This window comes from Lentinus tigrinus, assembly GCF_003813185.1.
Source record: "Lentinus tigrinus ALCF2SS1-7 unplaced genomic scaffold L226scaffold_8, whole genome shotgun sequence".
In the NCBI taxonomy this organism is placed as follows: Eukaryota; Fungi; Basidiomycota; class Agaricomycetes; order Polyporales; family Polyporaceae; genus Lentinus; species Lentinus tigrinus.
This window is the reverse complement of record NW_027137917.1, coordinates 1237633-1264487: the sequence shown is the minus strand read 5'-3', so window position 1 is coordinate 1264487 and position 26855 is coordinate 1237633. Positions and strand designations below refer to the sequence as shown.

At 56.0% G+C, this 26855-nt stretch overlaps 10 protein-coding genes across 10 annotated transcripts; 7 read left to right on the top strand and 3 right to left on the bottom strand.

The window, feature by feature from the left end:
- Window positions 1-3226: 3226 nt before the first annotated feature.
- Window positions 3227-4252, top strand: L226DRAFT_533742 (60S ribosomal protein eL37; the record flags this gene model as incomplete). Its single annotated transcript, XM_067680532.1, has 4 exons — window positions 3227-3479; window positions 3632-3701; window positions 3807-3945; window positions 4002-4252. Coding segments are annotated over 3 exons (258 nt in total), but the record flags the coding sequence as incomplete, so codon positions are not given.
- L226DRAFT_383437 (uncharacterized protein) lies at window positions 4229-6096 on the bottom strand. Its single transcript, XM_067674407.1, has 4 exons — window positions 5888-6096; window positions 5439-5825; window positions 4877-5341; window positions 4229-4811 (listed from the first exon to the last, which is right to left on the bottom strand). The coding sequence occupies exons 1-4, from the start codon at window positions 6005-6007 to the stop codon at window positions 4332-4334; spliced, it is 1452 nt and encodes a 483-aa protein (XP_067537260.1). The 5' UTR covers window positions 6008-6096; the 3' UTR covers window positions 4229-4331.
- L226DRAFT_383421 (uncharacterized protein) lies at window positions 6097-7126 on the bottom strand. Its single transcript, XM_067674406.1, has 4 exons — window positions 6872-7126; window positions 6590-6804; window positions 6406-6511; window positions 6097-6327 (listed from the first exon to the last, which is right to left on the bottom strand). The coding sequence occupies exons 1-4, from the start codon at window positions 7073-7075 to the stop codon at window positions 6187-6189; spliced, it is 666 nt and encodes a 221-aa protein (XP_067537259.1). The 5' UTR covers window positions 7076-7126; the 3' UTR covers window positions 6097-6186.
- Window positions 7127-7184: 58 nt separating this feature from the next.
- L226DRAFT_612001 (RmlC-like cupin) lies at window positions 7185-8395 on the bottom strand (the record flags this gene model as incomplete). Its single annotated transcript, XM_067686340.1, has 4 exons — window positions 8184-8395; window positions 7987-8127; window positions 7367-7918; window positions 7185-7200 (listed from the first exon to the last, which is right to left on the bottom strand). Exons 1-4 carry the CDS (start codon window positions 8267-8269, stop codon window positions 7185-7187), a joined length of 795 nt encoding a protein of 264 aa, XP_067537258.1. The 5' UTR covers window positions 8270-8395.
- A 199-nt stretch (window positions 8396-8594) lies between these two features.
- On the top strand, window positions 8595-11727 carry L226DRAFT_612000 (WD-repeat protein). The gene is made up of 8 exons (XM_067686339.1): window positions 8595-8846; window positions 9097-9316; window positions 9374-9674; window positions 9728-9935; window positions 9998-10124; window positions 10300-10694; window positions 11045-11166; window positions 11309-11727. The coding sequence occupies exons 1-8, from the start codon at window positions 8640-8642 to the stop codon at window positions 11319-11321; spliced, it is 1593 nt and encodes a 530-aa protein (XP_067537257.1). The 5' UTR covers window positions 8595-8639; the 3' UTR covers window positions 11322-11727.
- Window positions 11728-13577: 1850 nt separating this feature from the next.
- Window positions 13578-16272, top strand: L226DRAFT_383286 (uncharacterized protein). Its single transcript, XM_067674405.1, has 21 exons — window positions 13578-13756; window positions 13811-13889; window positions 13952-13965; window positions 14018-14077; window positions 14136-14177; window positions 14232-14241; window positions 14303-14320; window positions 14376-14401; window positions 14457-14482; window positions 14550-14584; window positions 14643-14667; window positions 14725-14736; window positions 14797-14812; window positions 14866-14908; window positions 14969-15069; window positions 15130-15189; window positions 15249-15276; window positions 15334-15391; window positions 15453-15616; window positions 15686-15745; window positions 15803-16272. The coding sequence occupies exons 1-21, from the start codon at window positions 13677-13679 to the stop codon at window positions 15884-15886; spliced, it is 1041 nt and encodes a 346-aa protein (XP_067537256.1). The 5' UTR covers window positions 13578-13676; the 3' UTR covers window positions 15887-16272.
- Window positions 16273-17439: 1167 nt separating this feature from the next.
- Window positions 17440-18352, top strand: L226DRAFT_569913 (pirin domain-containing protein; the record flags this gene model as incomplete). Its single annotated transcript, XM_067684370.1, has 3 exons — window positions 17440-17525; window positions 17594-17734; window positions 17797-18352. The coding sequence occupies 3 exons, from the start codon at window positions 17440-17442 to the stop codon at window positions 18350-18352; spliced, it is 783 nt and encodes a 260-aa protein (XP_067537255.1).
- A 535-nt stretch (window positions 18353-18887) lies between these two features.
- On the top strand, window positions 18888-22664 carry L226DRAFT_545021 (uncharacterized protein; the record flags this gene model as incomplete). The annotated part of the gene is made up of 11 exons (XM_067682315.1): window positions 18888-18928; window positions 18983-19817; window positions 19869-20068; window positions 20137-20273; window positions 20328-20418; window positions 20482-20806; window positions 20864-20957; window positions 21019-21086; window positions 21146-21277; window positions 21315-21440; window positions 21495-22664. 11 exons carry the CDS (start codon window positions 18888-18890, stop codon window positions 22662-22664), a joined length of 3219 nt encoding a protein of 1072 aa, XP_067537254.1.
- Window positions 22665-23011: 347 nt separating this feature from the next.
- L226DRAFT_383244 (uncharacterized protein) lies at window positions 23012-25163 on the top strand. Its single transcript, XM_067674404.1, has 17 exons — window positions 23012-23018; window positions 23088-23372; window positions 23429-23438; window positions 23500-23519; window positions 23571-23603; window positions 23657-23753; window positions 23805-23830; window positions 23885-23915; window positions 23973-24005; window positions 24083-24168; window positions 24227-24278; window positions 24336-24434; window positions 24487-24528; window positions 24589-24636; window positions 24691-24758; window positions 24823-24848; window positions 24901-25163. Exons 2-17 carry the CDS (start codon window positions 23298-23300, stop codon window positions 25049-25051), a joined length of 897 nt encoding a protein of 298 aa, XP_067537253.1. The 5' UTR covers window positions 23012-23018; window positions 23088-23297; the 3' UTR covers window positions 25052-25163.
- A 144-nt stretch (window positions 25164-25307) lies between these two features.
- On the top strand, window positions 25308-26727 carry L226DRAFT_533738 (uncharacterized protein). The gene is made up of 4 exons (XM_067680531.1): window positions 25308-25515; window positions 25574-25997; window positions 26211-26261; window positions 26331-26727. The coding sequence occupies exons 1-4, from the start codon at window positions 25404-25406 to the stop codon at window positions 26335-26337; spliced, it is 594 nt and encodes a 197-aa protein (XP_067537252.1). The 5' UTR covers window positions 25308-25403; the 3' UTR covers window positions 26338-26727.
- Window positions 26728-26855: the final 128 nt, after the last annotated feature.

Genomic DNA, 26855 nt, shown 5'->3' with positions numbered 1-26855 from the left:
AAGTGCCCGGCATCTTTGGGGGTCCCTTTAGCTTGTTCGTGACGTCTCCGCTGTGTTGGTGGTTTGTAGTGGGTGTGTCATACTTTGATACACCGCGTTGAACTCGATCGGAGCTCGGTGGGCGAGCGCTTGGGGGTTCTCAGCCACAGACGCGTCATGCACCTCTACCGTACGCACCTTGCAACGCGCGTTGACTGTTGACGACGACAAGCTACGTATACTGGTCTCCGCAGCGGGTGCGCAATCCAGCTTCTCTTCGATTTCGTTGCCAGCTGGGATGGGGTTCCTTCTTGGTATTACTTCCGACTCGGAGGGAGCACACGGTTGCTAAGGATGTACCGTGCAATCGCGGTGAATTCGCCAGGCTTCAGAGTCACTGCCAGTTCATCATGGGAACGTGAAGGTGCGGTCGCGGCTCGCGTATACATCGAAGCTGTTTCTTTTAGTTTCTGCGGCTTCATTTTGATTTGGTTTGACAGGACCGCAGAGGTCTTAGATCGGACTTCCGAGCTTACTGTGGTCAAGTTGCTTCAGGTTCGGACACAACGCTAGTCGGTCTGTGGTCCTGTGATGTCAAGAATGCACCGCACCATGTCTGAAGCTGTCCATGTTCCAAATATGAGTTACGCTTATAGGCATGCAGTTGTGATACTTAGGTTTTGGTGTCACCAGGTGACCACGTCAATCGCAGTCTATATTCTCTTCTTTTCATCAGACTACGCATGTCACGATCGAAGAAAGACTTGTGCTATTTCATATGCCAACGCAAGTGTTGCTCGTCCATGCAAGTACTATCCTTGGACCACACTTTATCGCCCATGAGCACTCCGAGTCACAAAGCTGGTATTTCAGTACGGTATGCGACCTTGATTGCTTCGTTATGGCTTAATGATGAACTTCCTGTCAGATTATTTGCTCTACCACTTCTCATAAGGAGCCCTCGGACCGCAACGATCATGCGCAATATCACTCCGTCGAAGCTGATACATGACCACTGGCAGGCGGTGCAGTGGAACCACAGAAGAGTCCGAGTCAGTCCCCGAGATCTCGAGCTTATCCTGGTGCTCGTGTATAAGGCCCAATCCCGCCACCAACGGCCTCGGATTCTTGCTCCAGTCCCAGGACTCTACATCGTCTTCGACTCCGCCATGTCCAACGGCGCAGATGCAGGTTCATCTGAGGTTATAGCCTTATTCGACAGCCTGTACGTCCCGCATCTCTAGGCTAGTATGAATCACAGATATTCTGGCTGACACCGTTGCACAGTTATACCGCCACTTACTGCGGCGTGGCAGCCGCGGGTGCGTGGTCTCCTCCCTCGCGAGTCACTCGAAATCTCACAATCTTGTTCCTATAGTGCTTTTCATATATGACACCTTCATTCTACTCGACAGAGAACTGGCATGCTTCTGGACTGCTGAGTGGACCGGAGCGTCGCTCCTGTTTATCTCGAACAAGGCGATTTCCTTGACCGTTTATATTTTTGCGATGGCCGAGTTCGCGTCGTTCTCTTCTGACGAGGTGAGCGATCGGTTATCATTTGGTAACCCCTCCGTCTAAGTGGATTTTAGAGGTTGGTGTATGACGGTACAGGGCTCAGAGAATGGTGGTATTTACATAGATGTCCGCAGCTGTTCTGCGTTCATGCTGGCAACAAACGCGTTCTCCGTACTACAGTCGGTCCCCTGGGCAGGTACGTCCGAACAACGCTTTCATGCATTGAATCAGCCGCTGACGCTCATAACAAGCTTTCTCTGCGCTCCGTGCATATGTGTTAAGCAGGAGCAGGCTCCTCGGACTACTCATCCTTGTCCTGGCTTCAGCGCCGACAGCTATTAATACGGTGCGTCAACTTCTGTTGTTTCAGTCACATAAATCGTGGCAAAATAACATGCTACACAGGTCCCGTACGCATTTCACCTCTCTGGCATATATGTCCCGCCATTTGGATGCCTCCAGAAAGATAGCACGACTGAGGAGATTCAGTTGAGGTTAGCCCACCCTTTCTGCCGCATCGCTTAGCCTCAATGATACTGACATCGCGCAAGACGTATGTCCCCCAGTGGTCGTATATGATAGCCCATGCTCATCCAAGGATTCGCGCAGTCGTGATCATCTCTCGAGTGCTGCTCATCACGTCCGATGTTCTAATTATCTACATAACCTGGAAAAACCCTCTCCGCTCCGGTAGCCAGTGGGACGCCTTGAAAGAGATCCACCGGTCCAAGCCACTGTCACTTTCAGAGGTTCTCTTCCGCAATGGTACGTGCGTCCACAGCAATGCTCTCCGATTACTTATGGTCAGAATGACGCGGCTCACTGCCTGTTTTCTTCGGACACAGGGACTCAATATTTCGTGTACGTTCGGCGGCAACGTGGTTGCCTATCTACATCTCTGCCAGATTGGTGACATTCGCGTTCAGATTCATGACTATCCTGAATATTCTCCATCTCGTCTTTTCGGTGACTTCGGTAAGTCTTTTCGCGGTCATCAGCATACTTACATACGCTCATGATTGTGTGCGCAGTTGGGAATTGACGGCAACTTCGGCGCAAGCGATGTCGTGGCATTCACCGCTGTGTACGTCTCTCACCCGCAAACCGCAGCGCGTCGTACCGACAACTCACCTACACATGCTTTTCTCGACAGCATCACCGCGGTCCTCATGTCGCGCTTCCTCCTAGAGCTCCAGGAAGCAAACCGGACGATCGTCAGAGTCGGCCCCGACGATCAGCTACATTCCTCCAGGGATCGTTACGATTCCATGCCAAGCTTTATCTCGTCCCTCGGTGTTTTCATCCATCCGGATGTTTCGGCGCTGGGCGATGATGACGACGAGGAATGGCACGCTGGCTCGTGCCCGGACGGGGAAGACAGGATAGTCCAGGCTTCTGGGTTTCAAACCGCTGCGTCGTCGTCGGTGTAGGAGTATGTCCCCGACATGATTGTGGGATGGTTAGTTGGACCGGCGCGGATTTGGACACGATAGGAAAGACAAATTGTATCATAAAGGCACTGGAAGGACTTTGAATTCAGCCGAAGGCATTTCTTCACGACCTGAGAGGTTCAGTTGCTAAGCTCGAATTGAAAATGCCAGCGATGACTCCGAGCGAGAAATGACCAGAGTGTTGGTAGGCGCCGGTGCGACTCCTCTTGGGCGTCTGTGCCACGTGGAGGAGACGCGGTGGCTTTGGGCGATAGTGGACAGTTTGCGCAAGACATCCGACCCGGCCCCCTCAAGTTCAAGACACCATGGTGAGTCTATGCCCGTGTTCTGCATGCCAGAAGGACGTCCAAGCTGTTGGGATGCTGTGGGTTAAACAAACGGGACGGATTGGTGGACTGGGAGGGGTGGATGGCATGTTTCTCGTCCGGATGACGGTCGTCTAGCCTGGGATGTCCTTCTGGCGTGCAGTCGATTATCCCGACATCCTGAGACCTCCCGTGCTAACGTTTACGCTCCATCTCTAGACCAAAGGTTCGTTCGCTGTGACTTGGAGACTTCGGGACGAGATGGGGCTGATCTGCGTATTCTTGGGTAACGGTACATAGGTACCACCTCGTTCGGGTGCGTATCGTTGCAACTTTATCCTCATTTGCGATCCTCATAACGTTCCAAAAAATCACAGTAAGCGGCACACCAAGTCCCACACCCTCTGCAGGCGATGTGGCAACCGTGCATTCCACAAGCAGCACAAGGGTACGTCCTGTTCTTGCAAATAACCTTCCCTGAACATCAAAAATACCCCTCCCCGTTGCGCCGATCCTCGCTCATGGTGCACATATACTTATAACGCATGCGTAGAGTGCGCGCAGTGCGGCTACCCCAGTGCTAAGCTCCGGTCTTACGAGTGGGGCCAGAAGGCTAAGCGCAGAAAGACGACTGGTACTGGTCGCATGCGCTACCTGAAGACCGTTTCGAGGCGGTTCAAGAACGGCTTCAGGTGCGTTACCTCACAAATATGTTTGAGCTTCCCATCTCTGACATCTATACTTCCAGGGAGAACACGCGCGCAGTCAAGCGGACCAAGAAGACCACGGAGGCATAAATGTCTATTTAGGCACGACCCGCACGACCCACTGTACCGCACGAGCCGGTGGCTTCTTTTCGTCTCGCATCGCATTGCACCCTCCGTATATGTCTTGTCCCCTGTATACTGCTACACAAGTCCTGGCACAAGCTGCCACCCGCCACACAAAATACATGAGCTATGCCATGCCCGCTTATGCATGCATCTTCTGGATTATCCATCGCAAGTGCGCTTCGAAACCCCAGCAGAACACTTTTGAACGGTCAGGCCTCAGGTACATGTGCGACGATGTGCGCAGTTTATTCCCAGTCAGACATGTCTCCTAGTTCGTCTTCCTCAAACTCCAACAACTGCATGGATGCATTCCGCTGATGCCCGGCTTGCAGCAGGATATCAGCAAGAGTCATGCTGTTGCCTTCGTATACCTCCTCGTCTTCAGCATCATCGTCAACGGGAGCTGCATCTTCTCTGACGTCGTCTGTATGTCCGGCGTTGAATCTCCGTTCATTCTCCTCTTCATCAAGCTCCGGCGCGCTCTGCAGGCGTAGACTGGGGAGTCGAGGCATCTTGACTCGTTCGTACTTCTCGATGTCGAAGCTTTGTCGCGGCCCCCCGCTCTTCTTCATGCTGGATAGCAGGGTACCGCGTGTGCCTTGCATCTGGCTTCGGGCTGGCGTACGTGGAAGAGGTGTGCGTGGCCCGTGTGTATGTGCGGGATCTCCGTCGCTGGCTTCTTCCTCGGCCTCTGAGTCGGAGCGATCCTGCACGGCTTCTACAATCTGTGATGTGTGACTTTCTGAGCAAGAGGCTCTCCTGTGAAGTGTAGCGGACGAGGATGGCTCACACGAAGTATTGCTGCATCTGAACCCCGTCCAAACATTGTGGATCGTCTGGTCCTGGCTGCAGATGCACGGCGTGAAAGCCTGCGAGCAGCCGCGGCTGTCTTGGAGGCACCTCCTCGCCCCAGCCCAGAGGCAGAGGGCACCCGGGTGGCCTTTGGTGCGTCCGCAACGCGTACCTGCTTCGTAGCAGAAGCCGCACGCGGCTTCACCGGAGGCACCGAGCCCTTCACGGACGGGACACCGCGGCTGTTAGTGAGCTGCGTGCGAGAAGAGGGAGGACGCAGCCGCGATGCTGTCTGGGGCGCAGGGGCTTCGGGCTCTGAGTCTGAGTCTGATGATGCTGGGAGAGGATCGGCGGTGAAGGGAGGGAGAAGGGCGGTGCGGATGTGCGCGATGCGGTCTTCGATGACGTTGTCCGAGGAGTGGTCTGCAAGTCCGAACCGTGCCAGAGCTGACTCGTCAGCGGGCTTCTTGGGTGGGGAGAGCAGGCGTGTCAGCAGAGTGGCTCCGGAGAAATCATGCAGGAGGGAGAGCTACGCAGTGCAACAGGGACGTCTGTCTCACCTTGAAGTCGACCCCCTTCCCGTGCCTGGGACTCCAAAGAGTTGCGTCAAGCTTCAGCTGACCGCTAACGGAACTCTTCGCCTTGTGCAACGGTTGCTGAGACGCCGCCTTAGATCTGGCCTTCTCCAGTCGGTGTTGTAGTTGCGCGTGTATGCTCTGCGCATTCGCCAGGGCTGTCTGGAGGGATGCGCTGACCTTGTGTATGACTGCGAGTCGCTCGGTGACGGCATGTGGAACCGGGGTCGACGCTAACGCGCCATCGGGTTGCTCATCACCGGCTGCCTGTGAGGGATTGGACTTGGGGAAGAGCGTCAATCGGAGGGCATGGAGATGGGCAGGATGGTGTGCTGCTGCTATGGGTAACGGGGGAGCTGCTTCGGATACAGCCTGGGTAACAGGAGGTAAATCGTCAAGTGATCAGCGTGCTGGATGATCGGCGAGACACACACCTGTGGCTCTTGGACCGGGGGAGCGTTAGCCCCAATGTTGTCTCGGCCGCCGGTCAAAGCAGTCGTCGCCGCCGCGGCAGATTCATCGAGCAGTCCCGCAAGCTCGGTAATGAGCCGCATTGCAGCACCCCCATCCTCGTTCTTCCAGCGTCCATGTAGGAGATCCTGCTTCCGAGAATCCCGGAGGGCCAGAAGCCGGACCGTCTCTAGGGAGTCGTACTTGGAGCTCCCGGCCAGTTTGGGATCTGTGATTCGTGCCTACCGCGCATATGTCTCAGTACGAAGCAGCAGCAACAAGGTCACGCGTGCCTCACCCGGATTAGTTCTAGGTCCAGTTGTCTCTGTACAAGGATAGCTGCAGCCCGCTCCCATTCCAGCCTCGCATTCTGTGCAGCTGCAAGCCGCGTCGCGTACACCCTCGATAGCATGTCAAGGTCGTTCTATAAGTGTGGATGTCATGCCAAGCAATCAGTAGAAGTAGACGGAGATGAAGCGATCGACGGTCATTCCGTACGCACTTCGCGGTCTTTCACAGAGGAGCCTGAGAGGCGCAACGAGGCCGTCGCCCTTGCGGTGTTCTTGAGGACGGCATGACTAGACAACGCCAGGATCAGGCGCTCGAACCTGCCAGTGCCGGGAGAAAACGAACGATCAGCCTGGGAGGTGAAGACAAGATGAAAGGATAGCGGCGGGATAGCGCACCGGTCGCCTGAACATTCGTCCAGGATGGATTTGCGCACGACCACGTCCTTCCACCACCACGCCGGAGCCTCGTCTTGTGCAGGCTGCTTGCCCTTGGCATCCCCTGCGCGGGTGGTGTACACGATGGCGTTCCTCAGTGCCTCGAGGTACTTGGACAGCGCGATCCGGAACGCTGTCGTGTCTGATAGCTGGAGGCATGGGTATGTGGATAAGATCTAGAGGTCGTCCGGAGTCAATAAACGCAGGTTCCCCTCAGGTTCGGAGCGCGGCGGGACGACTCACGCTCTTCGCACGCTCTTTTGAGCCTTCTATTTTCCAAACGAGGAAGTAGGTGATGTCCTCCATGGCTTTGGTTCGCTCACGCATGCCCCGACTCGAGTCGAACAGGCGTTCATCGTACCCCGTCGCATCTTGAAGCGGATAGTTCAAGAGATGTAGATGCAGTATTATCAGGAGCACGTTTGGTATCCTGCACTCGCTTTCCATTTGAGTTTCGTTCCCGTCGGCGGTTGAGCATGCGCGGTTGCGCGATGCGAGTGGATGGAGCACAAGAAACGCGGGAGACGCGCGTCGAGACGCGCTCGAAACCACGCGATCACGTGTAGAACGCACTGCCAGAAAGCGTGAGTAACGGTAGCACCAAGTACTAAGTACAATGTGGTTCTAACCACTTCCGGATGATTGGAAGTCTAGTGAATATGCAAGATCAAGTAAGCAATCAATCGAGCTATGGATACAGCCAGAGATTCAGAGGTACAGTGCAGACACAAGTCCTACTCCATATCGAAGAGCAACACCTCCGCGACACGGTCCCCAACGTTCTCAACAACCACCTCCTCCCCCGGCGCAGCCATAATATACACCCCATCCCCCTCCTTCAAATCCAACGCGCCGCCCTCTGCACCCGAAACGCGCACCTGCGCCCCACTCGCCTCCTTCGTGTTATACCCCGACGTCTGCACAACATGCGCATATCCCTTCTGCCGCGCAAAATTATGCGAAACCTTTGTCCCCTGCGACAGCAGCGTCGCATACAAGTCGATAGGCGAGTGCACCGGGGCGGGTCCAGGCGCCTCGCGCTTCTCCACGACACCTTCAACGTCCACGGGCGCGACGACGTGCGCCCACCCGTCCTTCTTCTCCTCGTCGGAAAAGTGGCGCGTGAAGTATTGAGGGCTGAGCCCGCGCGTCGAGGGCATGCTCCAGATCTGGAGGAAGTGCACGGGCTTGGGGCCGTGCGTGTGCTCGCTGTGGCGGATGCCTTTCCCCGCGGAGGTCATCTGGAGGTCGCCGCGCTTCATGACCTCAACGTTGCCCATCGAGTCGCGGCTGCAGCGTGATGAGTTCGTGAGCTCGTCAGTTGTTACGCATGGGATTACTTGAGCCAAGGGACGTACTGCTCGAGCTCGCCGCTCACGATGTACGAGAAGATCTCGAACTCGCGGTGCGCATGTGTACCAAACCCTCTCGTGGGTTCGACCCGATCTTCGTTGATAACCCGAAGACAGCCGTACTGCATATGATGGGGATCTTGATAGCTGGACCGCTCCCTTGCTCAGTTTGCATATTGGCACGTAGCGTCAATGTCGCTCACCCAGCAAAACTGAAGGTGTGGAAGGTCTTGAGCCAACCGTGGTCAGCATGTCCGCGCTCGGTGCTGTGGCGAGGAGCAAACTTCATGACTGGATGAGGGTGTGATGTGTGAAGTGAATGATCTGTTCTTCGGAGAGATATCGTCGGAGACGTGGGGTGATCAATCGCGAGGCTGTTTGCTGGTTGTGTGTTCTAGAGGAGGTTTGTGCCCCTCCAACCACCGCTTCTTCAGGCTTATATATGTTCTTTGGCTATGACGTATTATCGGTTTGTGATGAATCATCTTGAAAGCGCATACGAAGACAAGATGTGCAGACAAGCGAGAATTCCCTAACGCAGGCGTCGAGTACCCACGAGGCAGCAAGATTATCTAATCGCATTTTTCAGGTCTGCACGATCGTTATGGGCGCCTCACCTTTTCTGGTCTCTCGTCCTGCACACTCTCCGCTTGCTGACTATGGCGACGCTGCTACCCCCACCAAAACGACAGAAGGTCTACCACGGCGTGCCTGAGCCGGAGAAGGAGCCGCCTAAGCCAGCACCGCACATCGTGGTACAGTTTGTGAGCGAGGATGACGGAGAGCCGCTTGCACCTGCCGTCAACCTTCCGGCGAATGTCTCGAGGGAAGGGTTGGAGGCGATTGTGAACAAGCTGAATACGAAGGTTCGTGAATTATGTTTACTTCACTTGTGCGGAGGGACCCATGTCTTGGAACCGCAGGATGAGACGAGCACGTTCGCTAGAACCATGTCCATGTCGTACATAGAGCCACCAACTGGCGGCGTCACGGCTGCAGAATGACCTGTGCACGACGTTGAAAATATGCTTCGTCTCATTCGGCTCATGGTGATAGGACATGAGAACTTACCGCCTATGCATCCGGACAAAAGTTTTGCTGAACTTGATCATCCAGGACGAAGACCCTGTCCCGTTCTCGTTCCATATATCACTGCCTGCAGACGCACAAACTCCGGGTGCACCGACACGAATAGCCATTGCGAAGTCTATCGAAGAGGATGTCTTATCACATCCGTCTCAAGCATTCACACCCGAAGACGTCTTCGTGATCCACTGCTCGCCCCAAGCAGTCTTCAAAGTTCGACCAGCAACAAGATGCTCATCAACACTATCCGGTACGCACGCCTGGCATCTATCCACTGCGGTGACTTACCCTCTCCCCGATTGGTCAGGACACACCTCGCCAATACTGTGCGCTTCGTTCTCACCGACTGGTAATCTGCTCGCAACAGGATCCGGAGACTGCAACGCGCGACTGTGGGATCTGTTCACCGAGACCCCCTCGCATGTTCTTTCCGGCCACAAAGGCTGGGTGCTGTGCGTCGAGTGGGAAGCAATGGAAAGGAAGCTTGCTACGGGCGGGCATGACGGGCACGTACGCTTATGGGACCCGAAGACAGGAAAGCCGATCGGAGACGCGCTGAAAGGCCACTCGAAGTGGGTGACCTCGCTTTCATGGGAGCCTATACATATGTGCGTCCTGTTCTCGGCAGTGCTCCGAGGTGGTCGTAGCTAACGTCCCCCAGAAATCCCACGGCGCCTCGTCTGGCGTCATCATCCAAGGATGGGACAGTCCGCGTATGGTCTACTCTCGTACGACGGTGTGAGTACACGCTCGGCGGCCACACTGCAAGTGTGAACGTGGTGAGGTGGGGCGGCGGCGGACTTAACGGCAAGGGCGTCCTGTATACCGCGTCCAGCGACCGAACCGTACGAGTGTGGGACGCGAACGGGGTGAGTATGGGCGCGCGAGGCTCATTTCCGTGTTTTCCAGCGTGCTCATCAGGGTCTTCCAGGGAAAATGTCTGCATATCCTGAAGGACCATGCGCACTGGGTCACCACACTGACTCTCAACACCGACTTTGTGCTGCGCACGGGCCCATTTGACCACCTAGGCAAGAAGACAAGCTCAGATAGCGAAGGTGCGTGTCCCTCTCCCTCGTGTGAGACCGTCCGCGATGTCGGTGCTGGGTTCTCGTTCTTCTCCCGCGCGACGTTCTGTCTTCGTGGCGTGACTGCGACCTCCCCGCACCAAACCGGGATCTCTTTCACTCCCGACATCCAACTTCCCGACTGACAATCCTTCCCCGTCCACAGCCCAGTCGCTGGCTCTCGCGCGGTACAACGCGCTCGCGTCCACAGCCGGGGAGCTCCTGATCTCGGGCTCGGACGACCACACGCTCTTCCTCTGGTCGCTCTTCCCCTCCCGGACGGCATCCTCCGACGCCTCCGCCGCCGCCGCCGAGCGCGGGGGGAAGCTGAAGCCCCTCGCGCGCCTCACGGGCCACCAGCGCCAGGTCTCGCACGTCGCGTTCAGCCCGGACGGGCGCTGGGCCGCGAGCGCGGCGTGGGACAACTCGGTGCGCGTGTGGGACGGGCGCACGGGCAAGTTCGTCGCGACGCTCCGCGGGCACATCGCGGCGGTGTACCGGCTTGCGTGGAGTGCGGACTCGCGGCTGCTCGTCAGCGCGAGCAAGGATAGCACGCTGAAGGTGAGTGCTGTGGTCGGTCGATCTCCTGAGGGGCGTTGTGTCTGGTTTGGCTTTGCTGAGTGCGTAGGCTGGGTGGCGAGCCAGTGCCACTCGTCGCGAGGCTACGAGAGTCTAGTGCCAGTGCCAGTGACAGTGCTAGTGGCGGTCGGAGCTTGCAGCCAACGCACCCGGTGGTTCCAGTGCGTAGCTCTGCCGACTTGACATTGTGGCTGGCCGATTGCGCTCTGTCCATGCATGGCTCGGTGGCAGGTGTCAACTCTATTTCCCGCCCACGCGCATGCATGCAAGCATAATTGCCCACTTGGACTTGCGGCAGCTGATTGCTGACGACGCTATGCCATTGTTGCCAGATCTGGGACCTCAAAACGTACAAGCTCAAGACAGACCTCCCCGGGCACACGGACGAGGTGTACTGCGTCGACTTTGTCGCGGACAAGCTCGTCAGCGGCGGGCGGGACCGCACGGTCAAGATGTGAGTCTTGTCTGCCCCTCCTCTCTATTTTTTCTCTCTTCTTCGCTTCGCCTTTGCCTTTTTGCTGCCGTTAACTTTGATCTCTGCTCCCTCCGTGGTGATGCTGTGGCGGTCGGACGCTGATGGGCCGTCGAATGCACAGATGGAAGAATTAAAAACACAAAACAAGACAAAACTGCGCTGCGCTGCGACGCGCCCTTGGAAGTTGGCAATGGGCGCACGCCGCAGAGTCGCAGATGGGCACGGGCGCAGGGGCGCAGGTAGCTTGGAGCTTGAGCTTATCCCGTCGCTCACACGCTGACTCGCTCCGATCCCTGTGCCCTGCTGCTGGTGCTGGTGTTGGTTCTGGGAAGATTGTTCCGACTCGCAGCTCGCAGCCCGTCGTACGCCGCACTGCAGATCCCTGCAGGCTGTAACCTGAGGCGGTGGGAGACCTGAGGCTGGAGTGGCAGGTGCGAACTTCGAAGAGGATCGGATAGAAAGAGTAACAGTTGTTGTAGTAGCACATGGCACATGGCACATGGCAGCCGAGGATAGACTCGACGCTAGATCTAGACGTGTTTATTTTTTACGTTGGGGTGTTGCTGTCGCAAATTGGATCAAGCTCAAGATCCCCAACGGGCTGCAAATACGTTTATCGTGATCGCCCAGTGGGCTGGACTCCGAGGGCTCGGAGAACCGAGGACCGAGGGTCCTTGGTCCTTGGTCGTGGCGATCGCCGATGGCTGTCGAGAACCGCGTGTAGGCGTTGTGGAGCTTAAAGTTCTTACGCAGCCTCTCCGTGTCAGTTGGTCCTGGCAGAGACCGGTGCCGGCGAGTATGAGTACCTGTACCTGTACAGCTGTGCGGCGCACTGCGATTCCGGTACAACGTCGAGAAAAGTTTACTATATGCTGTCTCAGTATGCAAGGATATGTTCGCGATGCGTCGAACGTTCATACCCGGTACGGAAGAACGGTTTGTCCTGCATTTATGAGCGGTGATGCTGAGACATCAATATTGTTGAGTTGATGCCTGGCTTCCACGTTAGATGATGTCAGTCAGGTCCCTCTTTCTGTGAGAAAGTTTGGTTTGTCGGGTCCCCAGGCCCCTTGGCCGCTTGCCACGCGGGCGGCACCAAATCCGTCTGCCACAGTGCCAGGCACCCTAGGGCACCCTGCAGGTGACCCAGGCTCTCCGCTCTGTAAAGACCGTCTTGTGCGGAAGTCGCCATATCAACGTCCCCCCCGAGCCGATGCGGCCTGCCGCGGGAAGGACGGGGTCACGGGCTGCTATTAGTGCAAGATTCGACGATAGAAGTTGGAACCCTCAAACCATTCGCGAACGCCGGCGCAAATTTCTTGAAGGGCTCTGCTCGATGCGGACATGAGAGAGAAGAGAGGAAGGTTCAATGAATACGTGGCGGCCCCGGGGGAGATACAAGGGCGTAACGCGTTGACCGCTGCCGGGAAGTTGGAACAGAGAACACGACATAACGAAGACTGCGAACTTGCCGGGGAATCTGAGGGCCCGGGGCGCACTGAGTCCTGACGGCATGGACAGCGCCGGCGCCCGAGAGAAAGTCTGTTCTGACGTTCTTGCGTGTGTTCTCAAGGTCTCCCCGCCAAGGAACCAAGCTCGCGATCGCTGGATGTTGCGGTCGAAGATGGGAGGGTTCACATGGGGGGCCTTCTAGCGTTTGCCGACGGAGATAAGAGTCGCACACCAGGTCTCACCTGTCTGTACGCGAAACCGAGTGAGGGGACCGAGACTTGTAGGTACCCGTGCTGCTAGGGCGCTGCGGGTGGAGCACAGTTTGCACCCGGGGCAGACGGTGGGGTTAGAGCGAGGGGGGGTATGTCAGTCTTACCGCGCCCGGAGAGGACGTCAAGGATTGACTGGGGAGCAGGGCGGAGATGCATGAAGGAAACACCGGGAGTACCTTGGTTGATGGTGGCCACTGGCAGGAGTGGACAGGACGCCGAGAGGCAATTGAGCTTGGCCGTCTGGGCATATCGGCCGGGGCACGAGAGCGAGAAGGCGATTGCGGCCGCGCAGAAGACTCCCACCAGGACCAGGTTCACGACAGCCGAAGGATCAAGGTAGCTATATACGTCGCGAGGCCACGAACGGCGGTCGCTGGCTGGAGACGAGTACAGTAAGTATAGTAAGTAAATGACGCATCAAAGCACAGCAGTAAGTACGGGGCGGGTGGACAGAGCAAGCAGAGTAGTGGCAGCAACCGATCACGCGCGGGGAGCCCTGTTTCCGGATTGGGGAGTGGTCGCAGCCGGAGCGGGAAATTGAGAAGGATCAGGGCGAGACGCCTCATCCAGCGAGTTGGATCATGGCCTCCTCAACAGCTTCGAAAAGAAGACAGCCGGGCTGCTTATGGGAATCCCTGCCAGTCCCTCCTCGTCTCTGCTCCCCGCCCCCTCTTTCCCCCTTTCGTTTCCTTCAAGTACCCCCTCCGCCCGCACTCGCCCTCCTTCCCGCTCGCCCCCGCCCTCGCCAACTCCGACGTCGGCGACATGGCCAACTCCTTCGCCAGCATCATCGACCTCAATGCCACCTTTGGCGCCATCTTCGTAGGCTTCGGGGCTTCCTGCGTGTCCGTCGCGTCCCGCCCTTGCCATCCCTCGTCCTGACGCCCCTTCCTTGACAGCGCCTTCGGTGTTCTCAGCATGCAGGCATACACCTACTTCAGGCGGTACCCCTTGGATGTGTGGTGGTACAAGTGCTTGGTATGTCCCCTCCCCTTGCCGCGCGCGCGCGCCCAGTACTTACTGATCATGGCTGCACCTAGGTTGCGGCAATATGGTCTGTCCACCCACCGCGCGCTCTTCAATTGCTCTCGCTTACTCCTGTGCAGGGTACTGGAGCTTGTTGACCAAGCATTTATTGGACATGCAGTCTACTTCTATGTCGTCACGTACGTCTCACCTCTCCCTTATATTCCCGCTTCCACTCAGTCAAGTCCTCTCTTCAAGTAATTGGGGAATGCTCACTGCCCTCCTCGACGCCCCCGTCTGGTGAGTCTAGCGAGCACTCCACGCGGTTAACCATACTAAACCATCTCCGTGCAGGTCATTAGTTGTGAGTCCGAGTCTCCCTCCCGTCGGGAAACTCACCGTCTGATTCCCAATTCTGTTCGAAGCTGCAAGTCGCACTAGGCGTGAGTCTATCACTTCCTGCTCTCCGATATCTCCGCTCACGCGACCTGCCTCCAGGCTGCTGTTGGTGCTATCGTCAAAGTGTACGTTCCACACTGAGCCTCCTTCTGGGGCTGATCCTCACTTCATGCCTTGCAGATGCTTCGGCTTGCGCGTGTGGAGGTGTAAGTTCCCATGCCCGCACCACGTCCCTCTAGCCCCGACCCGCTCATCCAACCGGTTTATAAATAGTCAGCAAGCACAACATCCCTGTCACCATGTTGATCGTAAGTGCCGCTCGAATTTGCTCTCCGAAGCGGCCCCTGAATTTTTGCCTCCGTTCAGATGCTCGGAGCGCTGGCTCAGCTAGGTCAGTTGCTTCCCGTAACCTGTTTAGCATGCGTACTGACGTTTGCCTTCCATGCAGGCGCTGCCTTCTGTGCGTCCGTTCCTACCGCTTCCATGAATTGCTGATGATCTCATGTTTCGTCGCACGCAGATTTCACCATAAGAGCGCAAGTCCCTTTTTAAGTCGATATATGCGTGCTCCTCTGACTCGTGAATACAGTAGCATCGACATCAAGTCTCTCGCGCAGGTGGGAGAACTCAAGGTACGCACGCATACATCCATCGGCGCTGGATTCGCCGCTAACCGCTAACCGCTCGGGCAGACTATCGGAATCATCGCACTGGGACTCGGCATGGCTACGGACGTCATGACCGCTGCTTCCCTCTGCTGGTTCCTCCGGAATCTCAAGACAGGCTTCGCAAAGTGAGTTGCCAGGTTTTGCTCCGGGTCGGAAAGCAGCGTGTTGAGCGTTTGTTCCTGCAGGGATGATTCGATCATCAACAAACTTACTGTCTATGCTATCAACACCGGCGTGATCTCAAGGTACTTCTCGCTGTTGGTCGGTCTATGCACGGACAGGGAAGGCTGATCGATTCACGCAGTGCTATCAGTCTCAGCACCCTCATCCTAGTAAGTCCCCCTCCTGAGACGCTTGCTCGTCAGGTCGCCATGCTGACGCGCTCACAGTACGACTTGATGCCAACAAACTTCATCTTCATGGCGTTCTATTTCGTGCTCAGCAAAGGTACGCGTTCCAGTCCTCAGGTTGCACACACCCATGCCAACATGTGTTTCTCCGTACTTAGTATACGCGAACTCGTTCTATGCTGCGTTGAACACCCGGCGATCTATCCGTGGTCGCGGAACGGAGAACGATCGCACCACCGTGCCGACGTTCCTCATGGTCGGCCAGACGACGACGTTCAAGAACGAGGCGCAGGAGATCGAGGCCGGAAATGCGTTCTCCACGGTGCGTGCTGCAGCTTGCTCTGGTAAAATTTGTATTTGTATCTGGCACTCATGCTGCGAGTTCGGTCAGACCCTCCGGTCGCAGTCGGATGTAAGTGCCTTCTCGCCACGGGAGGTCCCCAGGGATCCAGTGAGTACTGCTCAACAGTCTAGCTGTTCGTGTCCGTGCTGACGGTTTGTCGGTCAGCCGTTGGCGGCCATGCCACCCATGCACTACCAGAAGCCGTACGACTACGATTACAAGCCACAACAGATCAAGTCGTGGTCGTGAACGCGACCCTGGTGCAAAAGGCGCAAAAGACGCACTCGGCGCCCTCCTCTCCTCCCGCCTCACCCTGCGCACCCTCGAAGCACTTCCTTTCGCGCCATCTAAGCCCCTTGTGTTCTTGTGTACCTAGTCGACCGTCCCGCCCCTCCGTTCTCCTATTCGTTCTGGATCTCCGCTCCGCTCCGTCGTCAACCTGCATCCGTGTATCAACATAGCAAGCTGCAACTCCGTGTCCATAGTAGTATTTCGTGATTCGTATCTCCGTATCTTTCGTTCGCACCTATCGGACTCGCACACCGCACACCGCACACTCTACGCTCTTTTGCACATCCTCACATCGTACATATGTACTCTAGCGCTTCTCCATATTGCCCCCTTCCCCCCTTCCCCGCTTTCCGACTCCACCCCCGCATAGACTCGGAGTTACGCGGGTGGCGCCAGGACTTGTAGCCCTCCACCCACCCTCGGCCTAATCGCGCCGCCCCATCTACCCTAACCACACCCGAGCCCCAACCCCTGGGACAGTTCCACAACTGTTCGTTGTTATTGTCGTCGCTGTTTGTTTGTTGGATTTGTCGTTGTTGTTGTGTTGTGGTGGTTGACGTCGTTGTGTACTCCTAGCTCGTAGACTTCGCTTTCTCGCATCAGGCAGCCGTGTATCTCTACCCTCCTTCTTGTTCCCCTACCTCCACACCTCCACACCCGCCTCCGACCTCCGACCTCCTACTTCCGACCTACCTCCCACCTCGACTTCGACTTCTTCGCCTCTTGCGCATGTTGTCTCTCCACTTCCGTTCGCCGCAAGCCTGGGGTTTGTGCTTGTCCGCTTGTGTTATTCGGTTCTCTCGTCGTGTTTCGCCGTTTTGCTTACGTGTTCTGGTAGTTTATCGCGTTTCGTTGGATGTTCGTACCTTCGCAGTATGTACATATTAGAGTAGGAATTCGACTTGCGGTCTTGCCCGGCCGAGGTTATGAGCCGTGCGGTGTGCCAGCCTGACTCCGACGTCACTGCCACTAGTCAGCCTGCAACTGGCAAGTCCTCATCTCATCTCTTATACACCACCTCCTGGACTCCAGTCTTATGACCATCGCATACACAGCACCCGACGCCACGCTCGCCGTCCGCCCTAGTCAGCGGCCGCCGCCATAACACGGCGACCGTGCGCCCTCGACGCCCCGATATGGTCAAGCGCCCGGCGTTCAAGATGGGATTAGGTAAGACGTGAGTACGGCGGAGCTGGAAAAGGCAAATCGCGCTTGACGGTGATATCTGCATTACGCCGGGCGTGCGTGGATGATTCATGCGATCGCGACTTGCATTTGAAAGGGGCGGGAGGGACCGAGGGTAGGTATATAAGGAGGGGATGATAGGTTGGGGTGTCTGCAGAACCCCCCCTACTTTCCTGACTGGCCTGAGCACGGCCGCACCTAGTACCAAGCTGTTTCTCCTGAAAGCACTCCGAGTCAAATCCGCCAGAGCACTTCGCGCTCCTGCTCCTCGACTTAACCAGCTGCGCTCACAGTCCCGCGCCTTCTCCGCTACTCCTGTGTCCGCGATGAAGCTCGTCCCGCGTCCCAGCAACGAGCGCGGCAACGCCGACCACGGCTGGCTCAAGACGTTCCACACGTTCAGCTTCGCCAGGTGCGTCTCATTCCGTACATTCGAAGTTGTTGATACGGTGGCTGAAACGACGTTTGGCGGGTTGTCAGCTACTACGACCCGCAGCACGAGCAGTTCGGCTGCCTGCGCGTCATCAACGAGGACCGCGTCGAGCCCAAGACGGGGTTTGGTACACATGCGCACCGCGAGTTCGAGATCTTCTCGTACATCGTGAGCGGCGAGCTCGAGCAGTACGTCCCTTGGCTCAAGTAATCCCATGCGTAACAACTCACTCACATACTCATTACTGCAGCCGCGACTCGATGGGCAACGTCGAGGTCATGAAGCGCGGCGACCTCCAGATGACCTCCGCGGGGACAGGCATCCGCCACAGCGAGCACACGCACGGCCCCAAGCCCGTGCACTTCCTCCAGATCTGGAGCATGCCCTCTACGCGCGGGCTCAGTCCCCAATACTTCACGCGCCACTTTGCCGACGAGGAGAAGAAGGACGGGTGGGCGCACGTCGTCGCGCCCGTGGACGGCGAAGGTGTCGTGGAGAAGCGCGAGGCGCCGGGGCCCGCCCCGGTGCACTCGCCTATCGACTTGTATGCGACGCTGCTGTCGCAGGGGATGAAGGTGTCGCATCGGTTTGCGCGGCAGAAGGGCTACATCCACGTTGTGCAGACGTCGGGATATAACACGAAGGAGGCCAGCGGGGCGCAGGTGCGCGTTTCGGGTGCGGAGGGGAGCCCGTTGGATTTGAAGGAGGGGGATGGGGCGTATATTATGGCTGCGCCTGGAGAGGAGGTGGTTGTTGAGAATGTTGGGGACCGTGTCGCGGAGGTGTTGCTCTTCGATATGGAGTGAACTCGTTCGTGCACTCGACTCCAGATTGGGATCGCCGGTCTCTTGCTGTATCCATAGTTTCTTGCTTGCTCCAGGTTCTCGGTTCGATGTACAGATATTATGGTAACATAGTTGATGCTAGTGCTGGCATCGCGCTTTCCATCAAAACATGGGCGTAAATTGAACTCCCAACTCTTCAGCTTCATGAATCACTGAGCATACCTGGACCGTGGCGCGTCTGTGGCTTGAACCACGTGACTGAGAACGCGTTACGTTGACGCGTCGGTGACATGGTCACACCGCCCAATCAAGCTCAGCGTCTCCGAGGGTCTGGCTCTGGCCCTCCCGCGTCTCGGACTTGGACCTTGCGGTCTTCCAGCACATGCCACCACCAGGCCAGCCATATCCAGCACCCACTTCTCCCGCAGGAGGTGCAATTGCGAGTCGTCACGCAGTATCATTGAAGTGCTGTCGCGTTCCGGAGAAACACAAACCTTGCGACTCGCTGGGATAACTTCGAGACGAGACGACCCAAACACGACCACCAAATCGCCTCATGTCTGCGCTTCCGGACGATGACGGGATCCCATTCTCCTTGTGGGTACACGTTTGCTCTGCATTTACGAGAGCTGACGGATATCTCTCATCTAGTTTTGTAGAGCTCGTCGACGCGATTGCCGATATCAGACCGCACAAGGTCTCGGAGAAGCAGTCACGCACAACGCGCTACGTCGAGACACCCGCATACAAGACATTCAGGCGATGGGTGGAAAGGTTCCGTGAACGTTACTCTCCGTTGCCGCCGGATACGACCGCTATAGTATTCCGTCTGCTTTTTCCCGACGAGGACGTGAAACGCAAGTATGGCCTCCAAGAGACCCGTTTGGCCCAGCACCTGGTCAAGATTCTCGGAGTTTCCAGCGCCACCCAATGTCGAGGAGAACGACTTAGGAACTGGCAGCAGGAAGACACAATGGGGTGCCTTGGCGACGAAGTCAAGGACGTCATGTTGGGTACAGCACATTCACAAGCCTCGACTGTCGCCGTTACCATCGCTCAAGTCGACGCGTTGCTTACCGAGCTCGCGGCGAAGAGCGCGTATTCCCATTCGGCTGTTCATGCGTCATTTTCTGCCACCAACTCTCCGCGACGGTCTCGAGAGGCCATCCTAACCACCCTCTATCATTCGCTCTCCCCGAACGAATGTGCCGTCGTCACGCAAATCATCCTCAAAGACCTAAGGCCGATCCTGTATCCTATACCTCGCTCTGCGAACCATCCTACCATAGCTCTATTGCACTACAACAGTACTGCTGTCACCCCGCTGTCGAAGGAATCCGCAATGCGTGCCTGGGACCCGTCCGGACGGATGTCGGTCATCTTCAGAAGCCGAGCCAACATCGAAGATGCGGCACAGACCTACGAACGCCTCAAGCCCGGGGATGCTATGCCTGACCCCGTATGCGGTACCCCAATCCAGGTGCGTGTGCCAGATCTTGATTCTCGCGCATATACTCACTAGTACGTGCACACGCAGATCCCCAAGTGCTCCAAGGGCCTTGGTTGCGTCCAAGCACTCAAGCTACTGCGAGGTGCCGACAAGGTCTGGGTCGAGACGAAGTACGATGGCGAGCGAGCCCAGATACATCTACGGCTCGACGAGGCTGGGGATCCGCACATCAAGATCTATAGCAAGAGCGGCAGGGAGTCCACACTTGATCGAGCAGGGATTCACGAGTGAGCTGCTCCGTACCCTGTCACTGCTACCTGGAGTGCCATTACTTATACGACGTCATGGTCTCTAGTATCGTGTGTGATGCCCTCGGTATTTCTCGACAACCCAGCACCGGCGATGGGCAAGCAGATGAGCCATCATTGAAGCAGGACATTGTTGTGGAGGCTGAGATGGTTGCATTCTCGGAGACGACAAACCGGATCGACGGTGAGTAGCCTCCGTGAGCCAGAAGCCATGTCCGAATTTGACCTATTTTGCCAGAGTTTTGGCGGATCCGTAGCTTGATTGCAAGCACCGCGATCGGCGTCCGCCACAAGACCCCTCCGCCTGCACCATCAACTGCAGAGGGCATGTACGTAACTTCCTTGACTCTGGTCTGATCTGTGCAGCCTCAACAACTCTACAACACTGGCAGGGACTCGCAATGTTCTATGATATCCAACGGCTCAGATGGTGGCACTCGACACCTGGCTCTGGTCTTCTTCGATATCCTGCTTCTCGACGGTACCTCGCTTCTCTCCTTCCCGTATTCCGAGCGGCGCGCGGTTCTCGAACGAGTGATACGGACGACACCTGGTTACTCGATGCTCGCCGAGAGGACCTGCATTGATATGAAGCATGGCGACCCAGCAGACGCGCTAAGGAAGACCTTTGCCACGCTCGTCGCTGACTACCAGGAAGGCGCGGTGTTGAAGGCCGACGGCGCACAGTACGGCGAGTGGCGGCTGCCATGGGTGAAGGTAAGCAACCTCGCAACGTGGTCCTGACCCGCAAGCTCAACCCACATTTTGTCTTAGCTGAAGCGGGACTATATAGATGGATACGGCGATACTGTTGACCTGGTCCTTCTCGGGGCCGCTTGGGACAAGGACAGAGCTAGGGAGCTGCGAGGTTCCGTGATATGTTGTCCAGTCTTCTCACAGGTCAGAGCTGATGTGGATCCCATTTCTAGTGTCACCCACCGTGTACACCACCTTCTACTTCGGCTTGCTCGCGAACGCAGATGACTGCAAGTCCAACGTGAGTTCGACCGGTTCACGATGTTACACTCTCAACTGAATGTCGTCCGTTGGATGCAGCCTTCCAGTCGCCCTCTTTTCGAAGTCGTCTTTACGTCAGCTTATGGCCTCTCCAGGCAACAGTTGGAACAGGTGAACTTCATGATCAAGAGCATGGATGCGGTCCCATACAGCGCTCGGGTATGCAAGGACGTCATGTCTGCTGTGGCTTGCACTAATTTGGTAACAGGTCATCGAACAACTACCGTATGCATTCAACTTGTGTCCCAACCTTCCCCAGCCTGCCGTCCTCCTACAGAAGCCTCTTTTGGCAGAGCTCTTCGGCGCAGGCTTTTCGAAGGCGCAAGGCAGCATGGTCCGTCGTATGCGTCTCGTTGCTTCCGTTGCGCTCAGCTCACCATTTTGATAGTTCTACGAGCTTCGCTTCCCTCGTGTGAGCAAAGTGCATCGTCCATCTGAGCGGCCCTGGTCGGACGGAATCACACTGCAAGAATACCAGCAAATCGCTCGCGCCGCTGTCGGACGCGACCGCCCAGGGAAGGCCGAAGACGACTGGGCGAAGACGATCTTTCGCCCCGACGAGCCGGCTTCGCCTGGGGTGCGCTGTCCGAAGAAGCGCAAGCAGACGGAGATGTTCTGGATCGAGAAGTTGGAAGTCGCCGATGGGAAGACAAGGAGCGGAGGGAGCCCGTCGAAGCGGGCACGTCCGGACACTGCGGCGACAAGGCGGAAGGCGAACGGCGTCGGCAATACAGAGAACATCGCGAACGGCGGGGAAGGTATGATCGACGAGAATGCGCCGGATACTGGGACCGAGAGTTTGCGGAGTAGGCTCGGGCTGGCATGCTTGACTTCTGTGACAAACGTCGCTGTTGCTGCTGCCGTCTCGTCTCCTATCCAGCATCTTTCTGGAACCAGTGTGGACGTTCTACCCCGTGTATATCCATCCTCGACAACGCCGGTCCGAGATCTTCCAAAATCTATGGACAAGACACTCCGACGCGCTTCGCTTGGTCAAGCTCCGCCGCCTGTGGCCACACCCGGAGTGCCCCTTCCCCAAACTCCACCTCTAACAACGATGAAGCCCGCTCGCCAAGGGCCTCAGCCCACTCTCATACTCAAGGCTGAGGATGTTGAAGGACGCCTGGACCTTGGGGCTCCATTGGCCTCCCCTGTCACCCTTCATCGTTTCCTCCAGGACTCGGTAGTCTGGCTTGCACGACCACACGGGACTGCGCGTCCATTATGGAGAGCACCGTCGCATTCTGTGGTTCCGACCGGGAACCACGTCAACACACTGGACGCTGTGATGATAGCTTGCGGATGGGACAGCACACCGCCGTGTGGCTGGGCAAAGCGTGGCGTCATCTTCGTGGACGTTTCGGAGCAGGCGCAGGGCTTCCTCAAGAATACATTGAATGAATTGGCCAGCCGAAGAGCAGCGCTACTGGAGCGCAAGATGACCGCTCGGTGCAAGCCGATTTTGATCCTGAATATGAAGATGCTGGCGTATGATGCGCTTGACGAGACGCTCACTGCAGACGAGGTGGAGGCTCGGGCGATCTGTCGCTTCGGTTGAGTCCTCGCGTTCCTCTAATCTTATAGGTATCTATGTTGACCTACATGTACTCTGCAAACAAGAAGATGCAGATGCATGCTTGTTCCGTTCATCTCCGTCGTATGGCTCGACTCCTCACGTTTACTGGTAATGTCTCCTTGTTCTGAAACGTAAAAATGGTAACTATCACGGTACACTGATCCACCCAGAGGCAGTATCTGCGGATCACCATCTCCTAACCCCGCCGGCACTCTGTGACCACTGACAGGACGCGCTTTGATGATTTTGAAGTTCCTCTCGTCATCCATCATGTCGGGCGCCCCGGCTTGGGCGCAAGCTGCGGAACGTCTGGAAGGTGCAACACATAGAATCATGGTGCGTGGCCTATACACCGTTCTATTTGTGCTTTGATCTAACTCAGAGAGGTCTCTCGGCTCTTGCCAGGTGATTTTGTGTGAAAGGTCACGGTTACCGTCGGCGGCCGTACAGCGCGCTCAGCAATGAGCATACAGTACCGCGTCTCACCCAACACCCAGATACGTTGCAATGCATCGCCCTCAGCTGACGTTATGTCACCTCCGGAACGCTGTGGGTAGGTATATAGCGAGGGGCCCTGGAGCGTGTCACCTGGTGCATTCAACATAACAAAGGGGAATGGTCTCGTTGCCCAACTTCCCTACCGCCCTCAATTATGCCGAATCTGATCAGGCCCTAGTGCAGCTATTGAAGGTGCGCACGTTTTCCCAACAATTGCGCCGTGCCTTGCTAACATAGGTGATCTATAGTATGCCGGAAGTGAGCCTATCTGTTAGAGAACGAGCAATGTCGCAGCTTACTGACACTGTGGTCGGAACAGTGGCATCGTCAACTTACCTCGTGCGTGGCCTCCGGCGTGCAATGCGAAACATGACATCCGACATCAGCTAGGTCGTCGACTATGCTGAGACAATCGATGACGAGGTGCGAGCATCCGTCCGAAAAGTGGTTGGTCTGTTTCTGATGGTTCTTCGTAGGTCACTCTTATATGGCCGTCAAGATGGAACATGATGAAGCTCATCTTCCTCGTCAATCGCTACAGCCCGTTCTTTGACCATGCTATCACAGTTTCCGGTGCGTGTGCTTCCCGCGTTATGTCACAAATCGCGACTGAATGGCTCGTAGGTATGCTGTGGATTACGGATCCTCATGTGCGTCATATTTCGTCAGACATACTTGCTCAACCTGAGACGTACACGCCATAGCGTTGTATCTTCAACTGGATGTTCTCAATCAGTATGTCACCTCCGGTCTTGTGAGCCTTGCACACTCATCACCCTGTTCTGTTCTCAGCGATATATGTTTGTGGAACATGGGTCTCCGAAGGTACTAATACACCGTAGACTTCAGACTTGGGGTTCGATTCACGCTGCTCAGGGCTCACCATTTATCATCGCGCCCAGCCATTCTGATAATACGAACTATCGCGCTTCGGGACTTTAACAAGAGAGTCATCATGACGATGATACTCCTGGCAGCTATCATGTTGGTGGGTACCTTTGTCGATTGTCACCCGTCCAGAGAGAGCTCATCCAACATGTCCGCAGATTCCAACGCTGAGCGTCATGTACATTTACGTACGATCTCTGACCACAAATTGTACGTGTCGCTCTCTGTGCAATGCAATGCCCCATTCCTGATGGCTTGTATACGCAGATCCATCAGAGAAGACATTGAAGGCCGTGGGCTGCATCCCAAGTATCGCTGACCAGGTTGGTTGGGTCTTCTACGTTACCACACTAATATCGGAGACCAGTGCGTACATGATCTCGTTGCAGTAGTGTATACTACTAACGGTCGTATGAAGTGGTCATACTGCTCACGTTGTTGAAGCCATATCGATCTTACGGTGAGTACAACCTGACCCTCCTTCTGCGTTTGATAGGCTGACATAGAGTACTTGTGACAGTACGAGGACATCGTATGCTGCTCTTGATGCACACTATGTATCGTGATGGTATGCTGGGCTGCACCGAGCCGAGATGAACGCCTTCTAACGCTTGCATTGTAGGCACGCTGTTCTACCTCATCATCTTGGGCTTCTCAATCGCCAATATCTGCTGCATGTTCGCTGCGCCGGTGAGGACTTGCGACTCTTGCCTGTACTGTGATGATGAGCTTATTCATCTCCTGTTGCTTCAAGGTAGCAGCAATGCCATTACTTCAAGAGTATGCGTCACTCGCAACCTGTTTATCCAGCAGATTACTCATTCTCTCGTAGGGTTTTGCGAGCGGTGCATAGCACACTGTGCTCTCGTGTGCTGATCAACCTGCGTAGAGTTGCCGCACAACGGTCGGAGCTAGATGACTTCAGCGCATCCGCGTTTCAGCTCAGCGAAACAAACACTGCGCACACTCTTTACTTTGGGTGAGCGTGCTAGGGAATGGGAACTGGATTCAATATGCATTGTGATAGTACGAGTCGATTCGTTACATGCACCATGTAATCCCCTACAAATACAGCAGATTAATACTTCACTGCACAGCACTATCTCGCTTGTACTGAGGTATCCATGGAGGAAATAGTCTGGGATATGAAGCGTACGTAGCGGTGGACAGCGATTGCCATTTTAGGCGACGCACTGGCCAAGTGGCTGGTCGCCGAGCGCCACGATGCCGACGCTGTCTCTTGCCTCCATCGTCCCACTTGCTTCAATGCTTGTTACTTGCACGCTGCTTTCGACAACCGTCAGCCTGTAATGCATCGATAATTTTGGTCGAGAAATGTCTGGCACGCCGTCGTGGCCTTCACTCTACAATCCCGTCATCGAGCTGTTCCCGATAGATCACAGAGATCCCATTCAGCCTGAAGGGAGATATCTACACAATCCCCATGGTGAGTCGATGAGCCAAGGTATAGATTGGAGGGTTGTTCAACCTGCTTCGATGTCTAGACATCTTCCGTTTCACGCTGTACTGGACACTAGTCCTGTATACGCCAGCGTTCATCATATGCGGGGCGTATGCCTTCCTCAACCTCACATTCCCTCCGCGCAAATCCCTGCGCAAGGGCTACAAGAGAAGACCGCTCTTCCCTAATGCGGGGCCATCTCGTCGCAATGTGTTGGACGGCGAACAGATTCCTCTGCGGCGGTACGACCGACAAGGATTAGGGGCCGAGGTCAAGGATCAGAGCCAGCTCAGGCTGCCGTCGCGCTCGCCCGCCAAGCAAAACGAGAAGAGGTCAAGGTTGACCTTCGCCATCCTCGTCTTCTTCCTGTTTGCTTGTCTGGCGTTGGGAGGGGCGATTGTGGGGTCAGCCATCATAGGCTTTGTGATTGCGGGGCTGGTCAAGGCAGCGAAATACAACACGTCAACGTACGTGTGTCATTGCAAGTACTGTGCTGGTGGAAAGGGGCCATTCTCCGCTACCTTAGCGTGTCGGGGCCTTGTGCCCGACATAGGTGTGCATTCCTCGTCCACGGTACGGAGGCGGCAGACCTATGCTCTCGCGGTTCGGAAGTCTGGCTCCCTCTCCACCAGCCTAGTGCACTATTCCACCCCTTGCTGATAACATATATCATTCCACAGATGGATTCCCTTCTTCGCCGCGATGCTGCAGACGCTTGTGGGATTTCTTGCGTGAGTATCGTACCTTACGACTGCGTCATTTACGTGTCAAACTGACCCTCGGCAGTCTGTGGCCCACAGTCATTGACATCATCTGAGTATTTCATGTCCGTTCCAATCCTCGTGACCACCGCGGTACACCTATACCATGTTTGATATGACATTCACCCACCCTGTAATGTATCCGTCTGCTTGATGTCACCATACAGGGCCCTGTCCATCCATCTTCTCCGTGACAGCAAATACCACCGATTCACATGCTGCCCCTTGTAGCCGGATAGTGAGTGCTTTCCTTTTCTTCACATCGTACTACAATAGATTCCGTGCTGGGTACATCTGATCCTTCCGCGTTTGGGCCTTATGTGGTCACAGACGCCTTTGCAGCATTGGTAGAAGTGTGGCCTAACGTTAACCGGCATGAACATATGTGACATATCCGGGATGGTTATGTTTTAAGGACGGACCAAGACAATTACCGGTTACCCGAGAGAGATCGAAGGTACGCTTCCTGATGCCGCCTTCATAGTGTCATCAGCTTAGGAAGTCTCCAACGGCCAAGAGAGAGATCGCAGCGATGTTCCTGCGACCCCTGCCGTCGTTCTCCGG

What these genes read in the sequence shown, in the direction of transcription:
- L226DRAFT_383437 (XM_067674407.1), bottom strand. Translation starts at nt 6,007, where the DNA reads ATGCGGCTCATTACCGAGCTTGCGGGACTGCTCGATGAATCTGCCGCG. An exon ending in CCCCGGTCCAAGAGCCACAG is followed by an intron (nt 5,826 to 5,887) that starts GTGTGTGTCTCG and finishes CCTGTTACCCAG; the next exon opens with GCTGTATCCGAAGCAGCTCC. An exon ending in CAGATGCAGCAATACTTCGT is followed by an intron (nt 4,812 to 4,876) that starts GTGAGCCATCCT and finishes CACACATCACAG; the next exon opens with ATTGTAGAAGCCGTGCAGGA.
- L226DRAFT_383421 (XM_067674406.1), bottom strand. Translation starts at nt 7,075, where the DNA reads ATGGAAAGCGAGTGCAGGATACCAAACGTGCTCCTGATAATACTGCAT. An exon ending in CAAAAGAGCGTGCGAAGAGC is followed by an intron (nt 6,805 to 6,871) that starts GTGAGTCGTCCC and finishes GACGACCTCTAG; the next exon opens with ATCTTATCCACATACCCATG. An exon ending in CCTCTGTGAAAGACCGCGAA is followed by an intron (nt 6,328 to 6,405) that starts GTGCGTACGGAA and finishes CCACACTTATAG; the next exon opens with AACGACCTTGACATGCTATC.
- L226DRAFT_612000 (XM_067686339.1), top strand. Translation starts at nt 8,640, where the DNA reads ATGGCGACGCTGCTACCCCCACCAAAACGACAGAAGGTCTACCACGGC. An exon ending in TGAACAAGCTGAATACGAAG is followed by an intron (nt 8,847 to 9,096) that starts GTTCGTGAATTA and finishes TTGATCATCCAG; the next exon opens with GACGAAGACCCTGTCCCGTT. An exon ending in TCATGGGAGCCTATACATAT is followed by an intron (nt 9,675 to 9,727) that starts GTGCGTCCTGTT and finishes AACGTCCCCCAG; the next exon opens with AAATCCCACGGCGCCTCGTC.
- L226DRAFT_383286 (XM_067674405.1), top strand. Translation starts at nt 13,677, where the DNA reads ATGGCCAACTCCTTCGCCAGCATCATCGACCTCAATGCCACCTTTGGC. An exon ending in CGGCTTGCGCGTGTGGAGGT is followed by an intron (nt 14,483 to 14,549) that starts GTAAGTTCCCAT and finishes GTTTATAAATAG; the next exon opens with TCAGCAAGCACAACATCCCT. An exon ending in CGCAGGTGGGAGAACTCAAG is followed by an intron (nt 14,909 to 14,968) that starts GTACGCACGCAT and finishes CCGCTCGGGCAG; the next exon opens with ACTATCGGAATCATCGCACT.
- L226DRAFT_383244 (XM_067674404.1), top strand. Translation starts at nt 23,298, where the DNA reads ATGGTCTCGTTGCCCAACTTCCCTACCGCCCTCAATTATGCCGAATCT. An exon ending in TGGCATCGTCAACTTACCTC is followed by an intron (nt 23,520 to 23,570) that starts GTGCGTGGCCTC and finishes GACATCAGCTAG; the next exon opens with GTCGTCGACTATGCTGAGAC. An exon ending in CACACTAATATCGGAGACCA is followed by an intron (nt 24,435 to 24,486) that starts GTGCGTACATGA and finishes GGTCGTATGAAG; the next exon opens with TGGTCATACTGCTCACGTTG.
- L226DRAFT_533738 (XM_067680531.1), top strand. Translation starts at nt 25,404, where the DNA reads ATGTCTGGCACGCCGTCGTGGCCTTCACTCTACAATCCCGTCATCGAG. An exon ending in ATATCTACACAATCCCCATG is followed by an intron (nt 25,516 to 25,573) that starts GTGAGTCGATGA and finishes TTCGATGTCTAG; the next exon opens with ACATCTTCCGTTTCACGCTG. An exon ending in GCGAAATACAACACGTCAAC is followed by an intron (nt 25,998 to 26,210) that starts GTACGTGTGTCA and finishes ATCATTCCACAG; the next exon opens with ATGGATTCCCTTCTTCGCCG.